The sequence below is a fragment of the Microtus pennsylvanicus genome, chromosome 1 (assembly GCF_037038515.1).
Source record: "Microtus pennsylvanicus isolate mMicPen1 chromosome 1, mMicPen1.hap1, whole genome shotgun sequence".
NCBI classification, from domain to species: Eukaryota; Metazoa; Chordata; class Mammalia; order Rodentia; family Cricetidae; genus Microtus; species Microtus pennsylvanicus.
Window position 1 is genome coordinate 135,897,968 of NC_134579.1, and position 15,806 is coordinate 135,913,773.

The window sequence follows — 15,806 nt, forward strand, 5'->3', positions numbered from 1 at the left end:
TGTTTTAGGGGCAAGAAGGGCTTCAGAGAGCACCTCGCACCCGAATGAACGCAAAGAGAAAACCACTTCAGCCTTCGCGCGGTTAAACGCGTTTATGACTACGCAGGCGACCAGAGAACTCCGGCGTCTTTCGTGTCTACCTCCGGCGCATGCGCGTCCGGAGCTTCTGCACAAGGTTTGCAGCGGCCCGGGAAAAGCTTAGCTCCGCCTCCCTACGCCTGCGTAATAAGGCAGACTAAACCTTTTCTCACGCTGTAGGTTCCATTCAAGTGAGACCAATGCGCACTGCTGGGAAGAAGTCACGTGGTAGCCGGAAAGCTGGGGCGGCTGCCGGAAGTTCCTTTCCCTTCGCCTTTCCTGTAGGAGCTCGAGCGTGGGGATGACGTAGTTTCCGCTTCCTGCACGTTTTTTCTTCCGGCCCTCGAGTACCGTGCACTGGGCCTGGTGTTCGACTCTGGCTGGGGCTGCGGAAGGCGACAGTGATCATGGCTATGTTTGAGCAGATGAGAGCGAACGTGGGCAAGTTGCTCAAGGGTATCGACAGGTCTGAGCTCGGCTGGAGGGCGCTCTCTGGCCAAGCGGGGTGGAGAAGACGGGGAGCCAGCCAGGGGAGGCCAGGGCTCTATGCTCATCCAGAGTGGTGTTTCTCCAGGTTTCCCTCCATCCCTTGGCTTTCTTTTTTGCCGTCGCTCAAGACTCTCAGCGTCATTTAGTCTCTTAGTCTCTCACTTCTTCGCTCTTGTCAACCATCAAACATAAGGTTCACTGATATCTACTCGGCCAGTGGGAACCGGAGGTGATGGAGACACCCACGGGTCCTGCTTTCCTGGACTTAGATTCTCGTTACAGCCGGGCGACAATACCTTTCAATAGTGACAACAAGGACAGATCAGGGCCAGGCCAGGGCAAGCCACGTGTAGTTCTAGGCAGGAGAGAATAGAACTGGTTCAGAAGGGGATGCCAGTATATGCTCAGGAAGCCATATATACAGGCTGCAGAGACTGGCTGAGGTTGGAGGTATCCGGGATGGCTCCAGTAGGGCTACTGGACAATGCACAGTTGGTCAGCTCTCTGGGTAGATCTAATGGATGGTACTAACTTTATTATTTATTGTAAAATCGAATGAATGTAGCTTTATTAAAAGGCTAATAAAGGGAGGAATACCCCAGGGCCACATTTAACGCTGTAGAATGGGAGAGTGACCTTCACGTTAACGAATTACAGTGGTAGCCTCTTATCCCTCTGTTTACCCATCGCCGTCTGTCTGGCTGTCTCCCGCTTCCTTTTGAGACAGGTTCTCACCATACATCTCAGACTAACTCAGGCTTGCAGTCGTGCCGGTCCCCGTATTGTATCTGTCGTCCCCCCCCCCCCCCATGAAAGGCATGCGGTGCCATGCCAGGCCACTCACCCATCATGATTCCCTTCCAGGTACAATCCTGAGAACTTGGCGACCCTGGAACGGTATGTGGAGACACAGGCCAAGGAGAATGCCTATGATCTGGAGGCCAACCTGGCTGTCCTGAAATTGTGAGTGTCTGTCCTCTCCCCACCCTCATGCCAGCAGCAGGATGCCACTCTGGGTAGGGAACTGGGTGCCTACGCGCCAGGGGCAAGCTGCAGGATGTGGCTGCTCTTTGGTGTGTAAGCTAGGAAGCTAAGCAAGTCAGGGCAGGGTTTTTTGTTGTTGTTGCTGTTCTTTTTGTTTTTAATTAACTACAAAATATACAAGCTCATCTTTTAAACAGTTCTATTGCTTGACAAAATACTGTAAACAAACAACCATGTTGCTGGTGCCGGGCTGGCCCTCTGCTACATGCTCTGCCCTATCAGACCCCCACCTTAGGTAACCACTGTGGAGCTCTAAGGCCTGGCCTCAGGTATTTGCATCAAAATCAGCTTAGCTCGGGCTGTTTGCTATGAGCTCGGCTGTAATCACGCTATTCAAGCTCTGTTCTAGCGTCTTCCTGTCAGCACTGGGTTAGAGTCCTTTGTCTTCTCCCATTTTTATGTGTGTGTGCGCGTGCGCATGTGCATGTTTGTGGGAAGAATGTGTGTGTGCACATGCATGTGACACCCCAAAGTTGATGTCAGGAGTCATCTTCAGTCGCTCTTCTGCCTTACTTCTTGAGTCAGTGTCCTAGTGAACCCCGCATCACTGAACCAGCTCCTCTTCGCTAACCAGCTTGCTCCTGGAATCTGCTGTTTTCACCTTCAGAGGCTGGAATTGCAGACAAGTTTCTATGCCTCCCTGGCTTAAGTGTTTTTTTTTTCATTCCTTTTTCTTATGTGTGTGAGTGCAGCAAGTGTGGAGGTCCGAGGACAACTTGGAGCAGTCAGTTCTTGCTTTCCATCTTTTTTGTTTGTTTGGTTTTGGGGACAGGGTCTGTACACATCCCTGGCTGTCCTGGAACTCCCTCTGTAGAGCAGGCTGACCTCGAACTCACAGAGGTCTGCCTACCTCTGCCTCCTGAGTGCTGGGATTTAAAGACGTGTGCTATCTTGCCTGTCACTTTCCACCTTCTGGAGTTTCTGCCTTTGAAGGCTTCCTGGCCTCTGGCCTCCATACTTCTAGAAGACTGTTCTTACCTGACTACAGGAGTTCTGGGATTACAAATATACCCACTACAGCCCGTCTTTATGGGTTCAGGAGATTGAACTTGTGTCATCGAGGAGTTTACACAATAAGTGTTTTTACTGACTAAGCCATCTCTCTGCCCCCTTTTCTAGTTTGGTTTTTATATTTTTAGGCAGGGTCCTATAGCTCCCACTGGCCTTAAACTTGCTATCAAGATGACCTTGAACTCATTCTCCCAGTGCAGTTATTAAGAACTCTGGCACAGCTTCCCCCTAGACCCACCCAGCGTTTTACCACATATCTCAGGTTGGCCTTAAACTCCTGGGGTCTCCCCTTAGGCTAACAAGTACAGTGGATACAGGCCTGCGCTGCCCTCCAGTGCTTTTCCTGGCTCACTACCTCCTGTATGACTTAGTTTATTTTGGTATCTTGGGTTTTGGGTCAAGGTCTCTCACTATGCAGTTGTTGGCTCTGGACTTGCTGTGTAGACCAGGCTGGCCTTGAACTCAGAGGTCCCCCTGCCTCTGCCAACGGTATGCCCTGGTTGATGTGCCTTAGCTTTTGCAGCTGTGCAGTGGAGATGTTTGCTGGCGGTGCCGGCTGCTCCTTGAGTGCTCACTCTGTGCTAGTCTGTATTACAGGTTGTGTGTCGTGTGGGAAAGTCTGAATGTAGGCGGCCTGGTCTAGCCTTACTCCTTTGTGAGTTATGTGACAGGGTCTACCCTTTTTGGTGGCTGTGAAGATTAACTGTTCTCCTGTCCAGAGCAGGGAAGTTAAGTTGGTGTTGGAGCCCACACATTCCTAGCTTCCAAACTCCAGACTAGAACAGCAGTTCCCTAGCGATTTCTCATAACATTAGGAAACAACCTTCCTCAAGACCCAATAATACCTCTTTTGGGTATATATCCAAAGGATGCTCAATCGTGCCACGAGGACATGTGCTCAACTATGTTCATAGCAGCTTTGTTTGTCATAGCCAGAACCTGGAAACAACCTAAATGCCCCTTGATCGAAGAATGGATAAGAAAAATGTGGTACATTTACACAATGGAGTACTACACAGTAGAAAAAAATAATGACAGCTTGAAATTTTGCAGGAAAATGGATGGAGCTAGAAAACATTATTTTGGGTGAGGTAACCCAGACACAGAAAGACAATTATCACATGTACTCACTCATAGGTGGTTTTTAAACATAAAGCAAAGAAAGCCAGCCTACAAACCACAGTCCCAGAGAACTTAGAGAACAGTGAGAACACTAAGAAAGACTTACATAGATCTAATCTACATGGGAAGTAGAAAAAGACAAGATCTCCTGAGTAAATTGGGAGCATGGGGACCTTGGGGGAGGATTGAAGTGGGGAGGGGAGCAGAGAAAAATGTACAGCTCAATAAATATCAATTAAAAAAAAAAGGAACAGCAGCTCCCTGCCTGTCTATCATGGCTATCATTTTATCCATTTGTATAAATAAGCCCAGATTGGCTTCAAAGTTGTGATCTGCCAGGGTCCTGGGATTGCAGGCACATGCCACTACAGCTAGCTTTGCCAGATGCTGCCATTGTTATGTCTCTTGTTCTTCTCAGGTACCAGTTCAACCCGGCCTTCTTTCAGACCACGGTCACTGCCCAGATTCTGCTGAAAGCCCTCACCAACCTGCCCCACACCGACTTCACCCTGTGTAAATGTATGATCGACCAGGCACATGTATCCTTCCTTCCAGCGGCTGGGAAGCGGGGTAGGTGGAGGGATCTGGGCATACCTCCAAACAACCGGTGCCTGCTCTGGACTTGGCTTGATGCTGGGTCGGCCTCAGGTGCTGGTGGTACTCGGGTGTCTCACATAATGCGGGTCTGAGGACAACTTGGAATAGTCAGTTCTCCCTTCCACCGTGGGCTCCAAGAATTTGGGTGATGCTGTATGGCACTCATGTGTCTCCGAGTGTATGGATTCAAAGGACAATTAAAGAGTAGGCCGCTGTGGGTTCTGGGGATTTGGTTCGTTAGACTTGTACCCATCATTTTTACCTGCTGGACCATCTCTTTTTGTTTGTTTGCTTTTTTTTTAATATTTATTTATTATGGATACAGTATTCTGTTTACATATATGCCTGCAGGCTAGAAGAGGACACCAGACCTCATTACAGATGGTTGTGAGCCACCATGTGGTTGCTGGGAATCAAACTTGGGTCCTTTAGAAGAGCACGCAATGCTCTTAACCGCTGAGCCATCTCTCCAGCCCCCTGTTTGTTTGCTTTTTTGAGACAGGGTTTCTCTGTGTAGCAGTCTTGGCTGTCCTGGAACTCGCTGTGTAGACCAGGCTGGCCTTGAACTAAGAGTTGCCTGGCTCTGCCTCCTGAGTGGTGGGATTAAAGGCATGCGCCACCACCAACTGGCACCTGCTAGACCATCTTGCTCGTTCAGAATTTTTTATCTACTTTTATTCATGTATTTATTTTGAGGGTCTTGACTGTATGACCCTAGCTGGCCTAGAACTTGCTGTGTAGACCAGGCTGTGCTTGAACTCCCAGAGATCTGCTACTGCTTCTGTCTCTCAGGTGGTGGGTATTTTTGTGATGTTGAGGATGGAACCCAAACCCTCACAAGTGAGGCAAGTACACAAGCATTGAAGCACATCCCTATCCTAATTCCCAGTTCTTTTTCTGTTTTAAATATTTATTTATTTATTATGTATACAATATTCTGTCTGTGTGCATGTCTGCAGGCCAGGAGAGGGCACCAGACCTCTTTACAGATGGTTGTGAGCCACCATGTGGTTGCCGGGAATTGAACTCAGGACCTTTGAAAGAGCAGGCAATGCTCTTAACCACTGACCCATCTCTCCAGCCCCCTCTTTTTCTGTTTTAAAAAAAATGGCAGCTAGGAGAAGATGAGTGAAGAGGGGTGGGCTAGATCCACACCGTAGCCTCCACAGGTTTCTGCATTGATTCCTTAATGCGTCCTGACGCCAGCAAGAAGAGCGGCCCATCCGACAGATCTTGTACCTTGGGGACCTGCTGGAGACGTGCCACTTTCAAGCCTTCTGGGTAATGTCTTTTGGGTGCTGGAGTACTTGCGTCGCATGTGGGAAGCCCTGGGTGCCATCCCCACCCAGTTCTTCATAAAACCAGGCATGTTAGAGCACGCCTGCAATTCTAGAAGGTGGGGGCAGTAGAGTCATCCTCGGCTGCACGGAGACTTTGAGGCCAGCCTGAGCTACGTGAGAACCTGTCATGCAGAACATGCAAAAGCAGTGGTGCCTGCTTAGTCCCAGGCTCTGTCCTCTCCCCATCTTCACATAGAGCCAGGACTCGCAGATAAGCCCTTGCGCCCATGTGGCTCGGTCTGACCCTGACCCTGTCTCCTTGTCCTGTGCTGTCAGGTGGAAACAAGCTCTCTGCTCATCTGCTCTGAGCACTCTGTCTGTCCAGCCTTCACACGGGCAGCTGCCCAGGGAATGCTAAGCCAGGCGGGTGGCCCTTGCCTGAAGTGCCTTTTTCTTTTCTTTTCTTTTTTTTTCTTTTTGAGATAGTGTAGTTTTGGAGCCTGTCCTGGAACTAGCTCTTGTAGACCAGGCTGGCCTCTAACTCACAGAGATCCACCTGCCTCTGCCTCCCGAGTGCTGGGATTAAAGGCGTGCACCACCACCACCAGATGTGAAGTACAGTTCTTAGGAGGCTGAGGATAGAGTTCCAGGCCAGGGACTGGAGAGATGGCTCAGCAGTTAAGCTCTTCCTCATAGCTATCTGTAACTCCAGCTTCAGGGGTTCCTGCATGCTCTTCTGGCCATGCACATGGTGCATAGATATACATGCAGGCAAAATACCCATACACATAAAATAATATATATAAAGTTTTTTTAATTAAAGAAAAAGGGGTACTAGAGAGATAGCTCAGAGGTTAAGAGTACTGCCTGCTCTTCCAAAGATCCTGAGTTCAATTCCCAGCAACCACACAGTGAGTCACAACCATCTGTAATGATATCTGTAACGCCCTCCTCTGGCCACAGGCACACATGCAGGCAGAACACTATATACATAATAAATAAGTCTTTAAAAAATAACATGGTAGGTGTTGTTGCAAAGGATCAGAATGTGGTTCCCAGCATCCTTGTTGGGCAGCCTCTTCTGGCCACCGGGCACCCACCCACAGTTGCTCATACTCACATAGACAGACCCACATACACACGAATAAGAAAGAATAAAGTGCTACCTTCTGACATAACCCTTTAGAGAAAGAGTTGGGGTCAGCTTTTGCTACATAGTAAAAAAAATGGGAGAGGAGGGAAAAAAATAAAAGCCCACAGTTCTCATGGGCCTCCAGCCTGCTGGGGTCGGCAGTGAGCATGTGTGTTTCTACAGCCCTTCCTTGAACAGCTGAGAAGTGATTGAAACCTTGTTCTGCTCCATCCAAGGCAAGGCTACAGAAATATCAGACAATTGCAGGTTCAAAGCATTAAGATATAACACAAAACAGAAAGTTTCACATCCCAGACCTTGTTCAGTGGTCAAGTCAAGGGCAGTGGCTCACCCTGCTCGGTGTCCCCTTCTGCCCTGTTAAATTAGAAGCCACTGTTCAGTTCCCTGAGGGGTTTGTGGTGCCTTCTGTCCAGCCCTCAACTCCCAATAGATCCACAGTGACCTGTCCTTGCAGGTGCCCAGCTTCCAGCCCCTTTCCTACCCTGTTGGTCATTCAGCAGGACAGTGGCTCTCCTAGGTTTCCTCTTTCCTTAGTAACTGCTTCCAACAAAGTGTAGGCTCTCCTTTTCGCCCACTCCGTTGCTGGGAGCTGAAACCTGAGGCAGCAGAGAGGAGAGTTCCAGACAGAGCCCCACAGTAGGCTCGAGGTTGCCATGTGTGGCTACTTGGAGGAGGAGGGGAAGTCCTGAGGCGGCATCTGTCGATGAAGGAGGGGAGGCAGGGAAGAGGATGCAGATGACTCACCAGGACTCATAACTTAGACTTCTGTGCTTGTGTGTGTACATCTTGTGATTTGGTTGTTGGATGTCCCAGCAATGCACATTGGTGCACGCCTTTAATCCCAGCACTTAAGAGGCTTAGGCAGGTGGACCTCTAAGTTTGAGGCCAGCCTGGGCTACAGAGACAATTCCAGAGCAGCCAGGGTTACGCAGAGAAACCCTGTCTTTGGGAAAGGGAAACCCTGTCTTTAGGAGGGAAAATAGGGTCTTCTGTACCCAGGCTTGTCTAACGTGCTATGGAGCTGAGATTGGCTTTGACCTCCTGATCCTCCTGCTTCTATCTCATTGCCAGGATTGCAGACATTGCCACTATTATACCCAGCAATAGATTTGCTTATTTGTTGAATTTTGAGATAGTTAACCTAGACTGGCCTGGAACTTGAGGTCCTCCTGCCCCAGCCTCCAGAACATCTGCACTCTGGCTGATGAATGCAGATAGCACTGCTGGCGTTAATACTGTGGGCGTCATTTCTTTTGCAGCAAGCCCTGGACGAAAACATGGACCTCTTGGAAGGCATAACTGGCTTTGAAGACTCTGTCCGAAAATGTGAGTCTTCCTGAGTCTGGGTTCCTGAGGGACTTGGTCAGCAAGGTCCTAAGAAATGGTCTCTCTTCACTGTTCCAGAGTCAGTGGGACCTGGGATGAGGCAGGCTGAAGCCTCTTGCAGCAGCCAGCTTTATTAAGAGTATTCGACAGTTTATATTTTGAAGGTTAAGAAGAATCATGAGCAAAGTTCACAGGAGTTCAAGCCGTTGGGAAACATTTTTTTGTTTTTTGCTTTATTGTTGATTGTTTTGAGGCATGGTTTCCTCTGTAACCTTGACTATTCTGGAACTAGTTCTCTATAGGCCAGGCTGGCCCCAAACTCAGCTCACCTGCCTCTGCCTTCTGAGTTAAAGGCCCTTGCCACCACTTCTGGCTTGGGAAACATTTTTTTGAATAATAAATGTAAGCAGGTATGTGTGATCTGAAACAAACCCCCTCCTATGTACTCGGCATAAAAGCACATTCCAAGAACATCCCGTGTTTAGAAGGAACAGAAATGAAGGTCACGATCCAATTTTCCTGGAGTTTTCTCATAAGCACTCAGAATTCCGCACAGCTCCATTCTTAGCCTGTGTTCCGACAGCCTCTCACAGTCTTTGTCTTCCGCAGTTATCTGCCATGTGGTGGGCATCACGTACCAGCACATCGACCGCTGGCTGCTTGCTGAGATGCTTGGAGATCTGACTGGTGAGGCCTGGTGGTGTTTGTGTCGGTCTGCAAAGGTGCAGGTGGTTGGGGCATGGGAGCTCAGCCAGCTCAGGGGACTCCATCACGCCATTTCTAGGGCATTACTTGGTCCAGAGTAAGGCTAAGGGTTTGGTATAGGATGTCCCTCTAAATCTCTGAGTTGAAGACCAGCTAGAGCCATATAGTGAGACCCTCGCTCAAAAACGAGGTGCTGCCCCCACCAGGTGTGTCCACCTGTAATCCCAGTGATAGGAAGCTGGGGCAAGAGGATTGTCAAGTTGCAGACAAGCATGGGCCTTAGGGTAGGATATTTGAATGTCAGCTGTGTCAGACAATGGTCCTGATGCTGACCATGGTTGTGACTACAAAAGCTCAGATCTTTTTCTTAGATGGAGCAAAATGGACAAGATGTTTGCATCTTGTAGTAACTGGTGCTGCCAAGGGTAGTGAGGCCACTTTAGAGGGACAGCATTTGGCAGGGGCCCCAGTGTCTTGAGGTGGTCACTCTGTCATGTGTGCTGTGGAAGCAGAGTGGCATGATTCAGGCAACTGCCCTTGCAGTCTTGTGAGACTTCCAGTGGCCTTTGCTCTGGAGTGACTTCAAAGTTCCCTCCAAACCATTTGAAAATCATTTTCAAAAAGAAGCATGGGAGCTGGAGAGGGTCCTGCAGTTGCTGCTCAATCTCAAAGACAGTTTGATCCCAGCACCCATGGTGGGTGGTTCACAAGCACCAAGAAATTCAATGTTCTCTCTAACCCTGTGTCCATTCACACTTGCACACATAAATACAATTGGCTGGAGAGATGGCTCAGCCGTTAAGGGCACTGGCTGCTCTTCCAGATATTCTGAGTTCATTATAGATGGCTCACAGCCATGTATAATCAGATCTGGTGCCCTCTTCTGGTGTGCAAGCAGGACACTGTATACATCAATAAATAAGTCTTTTAAAAAAATAGAAAGAAATAGAAAGGAGCACTAAGGGAAACTAGGCCTGGAGTCACACACTTTATAATCCCAATACTTGGGAGAGAGGCAGGAGGATTAGTAGTTTCAGTCTTCCTCAGCCACACGGTGAGTTCCCAGCCACCTTGGGCAACAAGAAACCACTTCTCAAAAATGAAACAATAAGATAGGCCGTGGTGGCGCAGGCCTTTAATCCCAGCAGTTGGGAAGCAGAGGCCGTGGATTTCTGCCAGTTCGAGGTCAGCCTGGTCTACAGAGTTCCAGGAGAATTTTAAAAGGGTGGGGGCTAGTGGCACCCCCTGGTGGCCAAGTGCAGAATGAGCCTCCTGAAGGCAGGAGTTGCCTAGAGGCCAAAGGGGGCCTAGATTGGTAAACCCTGACTTCCCTGCCTCCAAAACCTCTGGGATTAGATAGACTTCTGGCAACCAACACCTCCACCCTGCCCGTGTCACCTTTAGACAACCAACTTAAGGTATGGATGAGCAAGTACGGCTGGAGCGCCGACGAGTCGGGGCAGATCTTCATCTGCAGCCAGGAAGAGAGCATTAAGCCCAAGAACATCGTGGAGAAGATCGACTTTGACAGTGAGTGGCCTGGGGCCTTGGACTGGGAGCTGCAGTACTCTCCTCAGAGTAGGCTGGGGTGTGCAGAGCACGGGGTGGAACCTTCCTTCCTGGCCTGCATCTGCATCCAGGGAGAACCAGTGATGGGTGCTGCGTGGCCTTCCCTGTCTCTAGCTCTTTCTAGGACCTAGAGGGGCCTGGCAGGGTGTATCCATTCCCTGCTTCACCTGTGCCAGGCTAGTCTTACTTCTCTGTGCCTCAGTTTCTCATTTTAAAAAGGCAAGTGACGCTAACAATTATGACGGAGCCTGTGGTTCTTCGTGTATGAGTCATTTGCCCATTGTAACGTGGAACTAATAGAAATGGCATGTTGCCTACCCCCTGGAAGGGTCAGCGTGAAGGGGGGTTATGTTGTTGGGCACGTAGCCCAGGGTCGGGCGCAGAGCTCAATGAATGTCAGTGACCGCGGTCACCATCACACTGAGTAAACAGACCCGACCCAGAGAGAACAAAAGCAGGTGTGGCGTGCGGCTCCTGTCTTTAGTCTCAGCTCCCAGGAGGTAGAAGGCCAGCCTAGGCTACCTAGCAAACTGCTGTCTTTAAATAAGCGACTCGGGCAGTTAGCTAGGTGTCCTGCCTCACTCTTCTGTCTGGGGAGCAAATGCCGTGAAGGGAGGAAAGGAGGGCAGGTTTCCTCCCCATTCTCCCAACTTCGGCTGTTGTGATGGGCACCAGGGAGCTAGTAGCCAAGTTGAGCAGCAGAGAGCTGTGTCGTTTCCACACGGGGCACCCTCACTGCTACAGGCAGTGCTCACCATGTTTGTCTCAGAGTTCCATAGAAGGTTCTGTCTGCAGGCCAGTGAAACTGTCTGCCTGGTAACTTGTGAAAGTAACCGGAACAATGCACACCATACTTAGTACCAGGTGTGTTCAAGCACTTCATGTAATCTATAATCCTATAAGATAGATGCTTTATACAGATGGGGAAACTGAGGCACAGACTATTAAGAGCCACTAAACTACAGCACCAAACTGCCTGAAGGCCATAGTCTCCCTGGGAGGTGGCTCCTCCTCTGCCCAAATTGACCTGGGTTTCTCCTTCTCAACAGGTGTGTCCAGCATCATGGCCTCCTCCCAGTAACTGTGTGTGCCTTTAATAAAGACTTGTTCACTCCACCCTGCTGTCTCCTGCCTCTGCCCTCAGAGAGCCAGCTTGTGGCCTGAGCTGAGGCCTTTCCCCTCCACCTCCTCCTCTGCCCCACCCTATAGCCTTTTCCTGCCCCTCCTTCCTGACTGAGTCAGCCCAGGATGAGGCAGACTGATGGTGAACAGCTTGGGGAGTTGCCACCCTGGGGCCCTGGGCTCTTGAGGGAGCAGAGATCGGGCTGTGTCTTTAACACGTCATTGGTGCCCTCATCTAGAAAGGAGAGAGTATGGCACTTCCTCAACTGGTGGGGTGGGGTTGGAGGTGGCATCTGGCCAGTGCCCGCCTGGGAGTGGTGGCCTGCCAGTCCCAGCACTTGGGAGGTACAGGCAGAAGATCAGGGGTTAAAACTACTCTTAGCTACATCAGACCCTGTCTTTAAAAGCAGGTGGAAGGGATCGGTCAATAAACTGCTTGCTGCTCAAATAAGATGTACGTACCTGTAACCCCACACTGGGAGTGTACCTGTAACCCCACACTGGGGGTGTACCTGTAACCCCACACTGGGGGTGTACCTGTAACCCCACACTGGGGGCCTCACGGGGTTCACAGAGGCTGGGTGGCTGCCTGTCGGATTTGTTAGGGCTATAGCTTAGTTCCGATTTGTTCAGTCCCGTGTCACAAAGAGCACACCTGTAATCCCCGCTCTTGGGAGGCTGATCTCCATGTGTGCACATCTGCCACACTTAGAGTGGTTTGCTCCTGTTCCTCTAACAGCCCTTCACCTGTCAGTAATCCAAAACTCCCTGATTCACCAGAGAAAGGAATCAGGAGTCAGCGTTCACTTGGCAGTGGAGTCTGTCACCAAGGTTGTTGGCTGGCCTCTGCTGTTCTGGTCAGAGAGGTTACCAGACTGCCTGCCGAGTCAGCTGTCTCCCTGCCACCCTGTCCAGGTCACACCCAAGGCATTCCAGGTGTTCTGGCCAGGTGACCTTGAGCAGAGTCAGGGTGAAGTCACTGGAGATAAAGTGACCCAGTAAATGTTCTGCCTTGGCCACTCCCATCTCCCTTGGGGCCCCCATCTGTCATACCAGTGAGTGGGTTGATTGCCTATTCAACCTCCCCTGTCGCCAGCAGTCACCCAACATTCCTAAGAGGATCCTATCTTCGTGAACCAGGGTGGGGCACACACCCTTTGCTCTGGTCTCTGGACCGCCACGAGCAAGCACCAGGAACTAGAACTCCCTAACTCTGGGGACGGAACAATAACTTCTGTTGGGAAGTCAGCCTGGTGTGCTGCCCCCTTCCCCCCCCCCCCCCCCCCCCCCCCGCCAACCATCTTGTAGAAATGACCTTTTGTCCTTTGACAGCCGTGTCTTTCCCTGCTTTCAGTCTGGCTGGTGAATGACATTAGTCCATTCCTGACTTACTGGCTAGAGAATGTGAGTGCACTCATCCACACACACACACACCCTTCACGCTGCTTCCAGGGCCTCCATGACACTCCACTGTCTGCTCCTGTCCTGGGAGACAGTCTTCTCAGATTTCTCTTACAGAGTTAACAAGGGACAGGGGCCAGCCATGGTTTCCTGGTATTCTGGAGGCTGAGGCAGGAGGACTGCTTGGAACTTAAGATCAGCCCCGGCTACAGGGAGACTTTGGGTTGTGGAACGCTGACTAACAGGCATACCAGCCATTGCTGTCTTAAAGTCTAGAGTAGTTTTGTGTTGGTCATGGTAGCACACTATAATCCCAGCACTCGGGGGACAGAGGTAGGTGCATCTCTGTGTTCCAGGCCAGCCAGGGGTACATGGCAAGATCCTGTCTCAAAGAAAAAGGTGTTGGAGAGATACCACAGTGATCACAGGCACTCACCACTCTTGTAGAGAACCTGGGTCCAGTTGTTAGAACCCACACGATAGTCCACAGTCCTCTAGTTCCAGGGCATCTACTCTCTTCTGTCGTCAGGGTACCTGGGTGCGTCACCCTCAACAAAGAACCAGCTGTGCTTATTTGAGATCCGCAGAGGGCTGCTGGCCAATGACACCCACTTCGAGAGTCCTAGGCCAAGCAGGAGCGCTACACACACACATCCTCAAATAGTGAGTTTGATGCCAAAATGGGCTACTAGAGACCTTTAAATAAAAATTAGCCTTTTCCGTGGAGTCCTTATTTTAGTAAAGGTCTCACACATCTTTGTTCAGATCCCAAACCTAGGAGGTCACCCTGATTTTCTCAACGAAGTTAAAATATTTCAATTTTTTTGCGCTTATTTTGGTGTATGTGTACACTCCACATGTGGAGGTCAGGAATGCTTCTGCTGTGTAGGATCTGGAGATAAAACTCCAGTCATTAGGTGTGCTGCATAGCTTAATGTCAACAGATACTAAAGTCCTCTGAAAGGAAGGAACTTCAATTAAGAAAATGCCTCCAGGGGCTGGAGAGATGACTCAGAGGTTAAGAGCACTGACTGCTTTTCCAGAGGTCCTGAGTTCAATTCCTGGCAACCACATGGTGGCTCACAACCATCTGTAATGAGATCTGATGCCCTCTTCTGGTGTGCAGGAAAACATGCTGTATATAATCTTAAAAAAAAAAAAAGAAAGAAAGAAATGCCTCCAGTTGGGTGGTGGTGGTGCACCCCTTTAATCCCAGCACTCAGGAGGCCGAGGCAGGCGGATCTCGTGAGTATGAAGCCAGCCTAGTCTACAAAAGATAGTTCCACGACGTGCTGCAAAGCTAAAGAGAAATCCCATGGGGGTGGGAGGGGAGCAAAATGCCTCTATAGGGTTAGGCTGGGCTGGGCTGTGGGCAAGCCTGCTGGGCATATCCTAACTAGTGATTGAAGTGATTGATGGGAGGACACAGCTGATGGTCCTATAAGAAAGCAGTCTGAACAAGCCACAAGGAGCAAATCAGTAAGCAGCACCCATCCATCCTAGAGCAGCTCCTGACTCTAAGTTCCTACCCTGTTTGAACTCCTGTCCTGGCCTCTTTGAAGAGTAAGCCAAATAAAACTCATGCCTCCCAAACTTGTTATTTGGTGGTCCTGGTGTTTCCTTGCAGCAATAGAAACCCTAAGACATTAGACTTGGCGTTTTTCTTTACCTGCCGAGCTGTCTCCCAGCCCCTAATTGCAGCAGTGTTTGGGTTTTGTTTTGTTAACAAGGTCTCCTTGTGGGGCTGGAGAGATGGCTCAGCGGTTAAGAGCGTTGCCTGCTCTTCCAAAGGTCCTGAGTTCAATTCCCAGCAACCACATAGTGGCTTACAACCATCTGTAATGAGGTCTGGTATCCACTTCTGGCCTTCAGGCATACATGCCAACAGAGTATTGTATACATAATAAATAAATAAATATTTTTTAAAAAAAAAAAAAACAAGGTCTCCTTGTAACCCAGACTGACCTTGAACTAGAAGATCCTCCTGAGTGTTGTAGCTGTGTAGACCTGAGTTACACACCTGGTTTTCAGTCCATTCATTCATAAATTCACTTCGGATCAGTAAGTTTCCTCTGGGTACCAGACACTGCTTCAGAGGCCAGGGCTAGAACAGAATCTGAAGCAAAGGTCCCCTTCCCTCCCTTGTGGGTTGCTATTTTGGGGAAAGAAACAGCCAAGACGGAACAGCAATCAAAATGAAAAGTATTATGGACAAAGGTGCAGGAGGCAGTTCTTGTTTAGCAGACGTCTGAATGCAACTTAAGCACCTCCAGTTAGGCAAGCATTCAACCTGTATGTAGGCCATGCCCCCAGGCCCTCACCGGTAGATTCTAGCTAGGCCCTTTACCACTGAGCCAAGCTCCCAAACCCTCACTACTGGATTCTAGGCTCTACCAGCTGAGGCACACCCCCAATTCCTCTCTGGTGAGCTCCAACAAAACACTCCTCCACTCCTCCAACCCACAAAGCTATTTTCTATAAAGCGGTCAGGGACGGGCTCTTGGAAGAGCAGAGATCTGCAGAAGAGGAGGCTGTGAGTCATGGAGATTCGGAATGTGGGGAAAGTACAGCAGACAGACAACACGGTACTGTGTGCAAAGGCCTTGCAAGCTTAGGAGCTTTTGGTCAGGAGGCTGGAGCGAGGAGGCCAGCAAGCTAGGGAGAGAGTGGAAGGTAGGCTGAGAGGAAAACCAGGACCCAGATGTGGAGGACCCGCTGGGTCTGAAACCCCAGAACCTTCCCCCATAGTAAATAGAAACTCTTACTATTTTAAAGCCTACGCTTGCATGAGAACCAAATTTCCACACGTAAGAAAATGTGAAGGTTGAGTAGTGGTGGCACTCAGGAGGCAGAGGCTGGCCTCTGTGAAGCAGAACTCTGAGTTCAAGGCCAGCCTGGTCTACAGAGCA

General features: G+C 49.9%; 1 protein-coding gene across 1 annotated transcript; it reads left to right on the plus strand.

The window, feature by feature from the left end:
- The first annotated feature begins 387 nt into the window (after positions 1-387).
- Positions 388-11,490, plus strand: Eif3k (eukaryotic translation initiation factor 3 subunit K). The gene is made up of 8 exons (XM_075986861.1): positions 388-544; positions 1,432-1,530; positions 4,163-4,283; positions 5,548-5,622; positions 8,034-8,100; positions 8,710-8,787; positions 10,210-10,335; positions 11,424-11,490. The coding sequence occupies exons 1-8, from the start codon at positions 486-488 to the stop codon at positions 11,453-11,455; spliced, it is 657 nt and encodes a 218-aa protein (XP_075842976.1). The 5' UTR covers positions 388-485; the 3' UTR covers positions 11,456-11,490.
- Positions 11,491-15,806: the final 4,316 nt, after the last annotated feature.

What these genes read in the sequence shown, in the direction of transcription:
- Eif3k (XM_075986861.1), top strand. Translation starts at nt 486, where the DNA reads ATGGCTATGTTTGAGCAGATGAGAGCGAACGTGGGCAAGTTGCTCAAG. An exon ending in GTATGATCGACCAGGCACAT is followed by an intron (nt 4,284 to 5,547) that starts GTATCCTTCCTT and finishes TCCTGACGCCAG; the next exon opens with CAAGAAGAGCGGCCCATCCG. An exon ending in GCCACTTTCAAGCCTTCTGG is followed by an intron (nt 5,623 to 8,033) that starts GTAATGTCTTTT and finishes TTTCTTTTGCAG; the next exon opens with CAAGCCCTGGACGAAAACAT.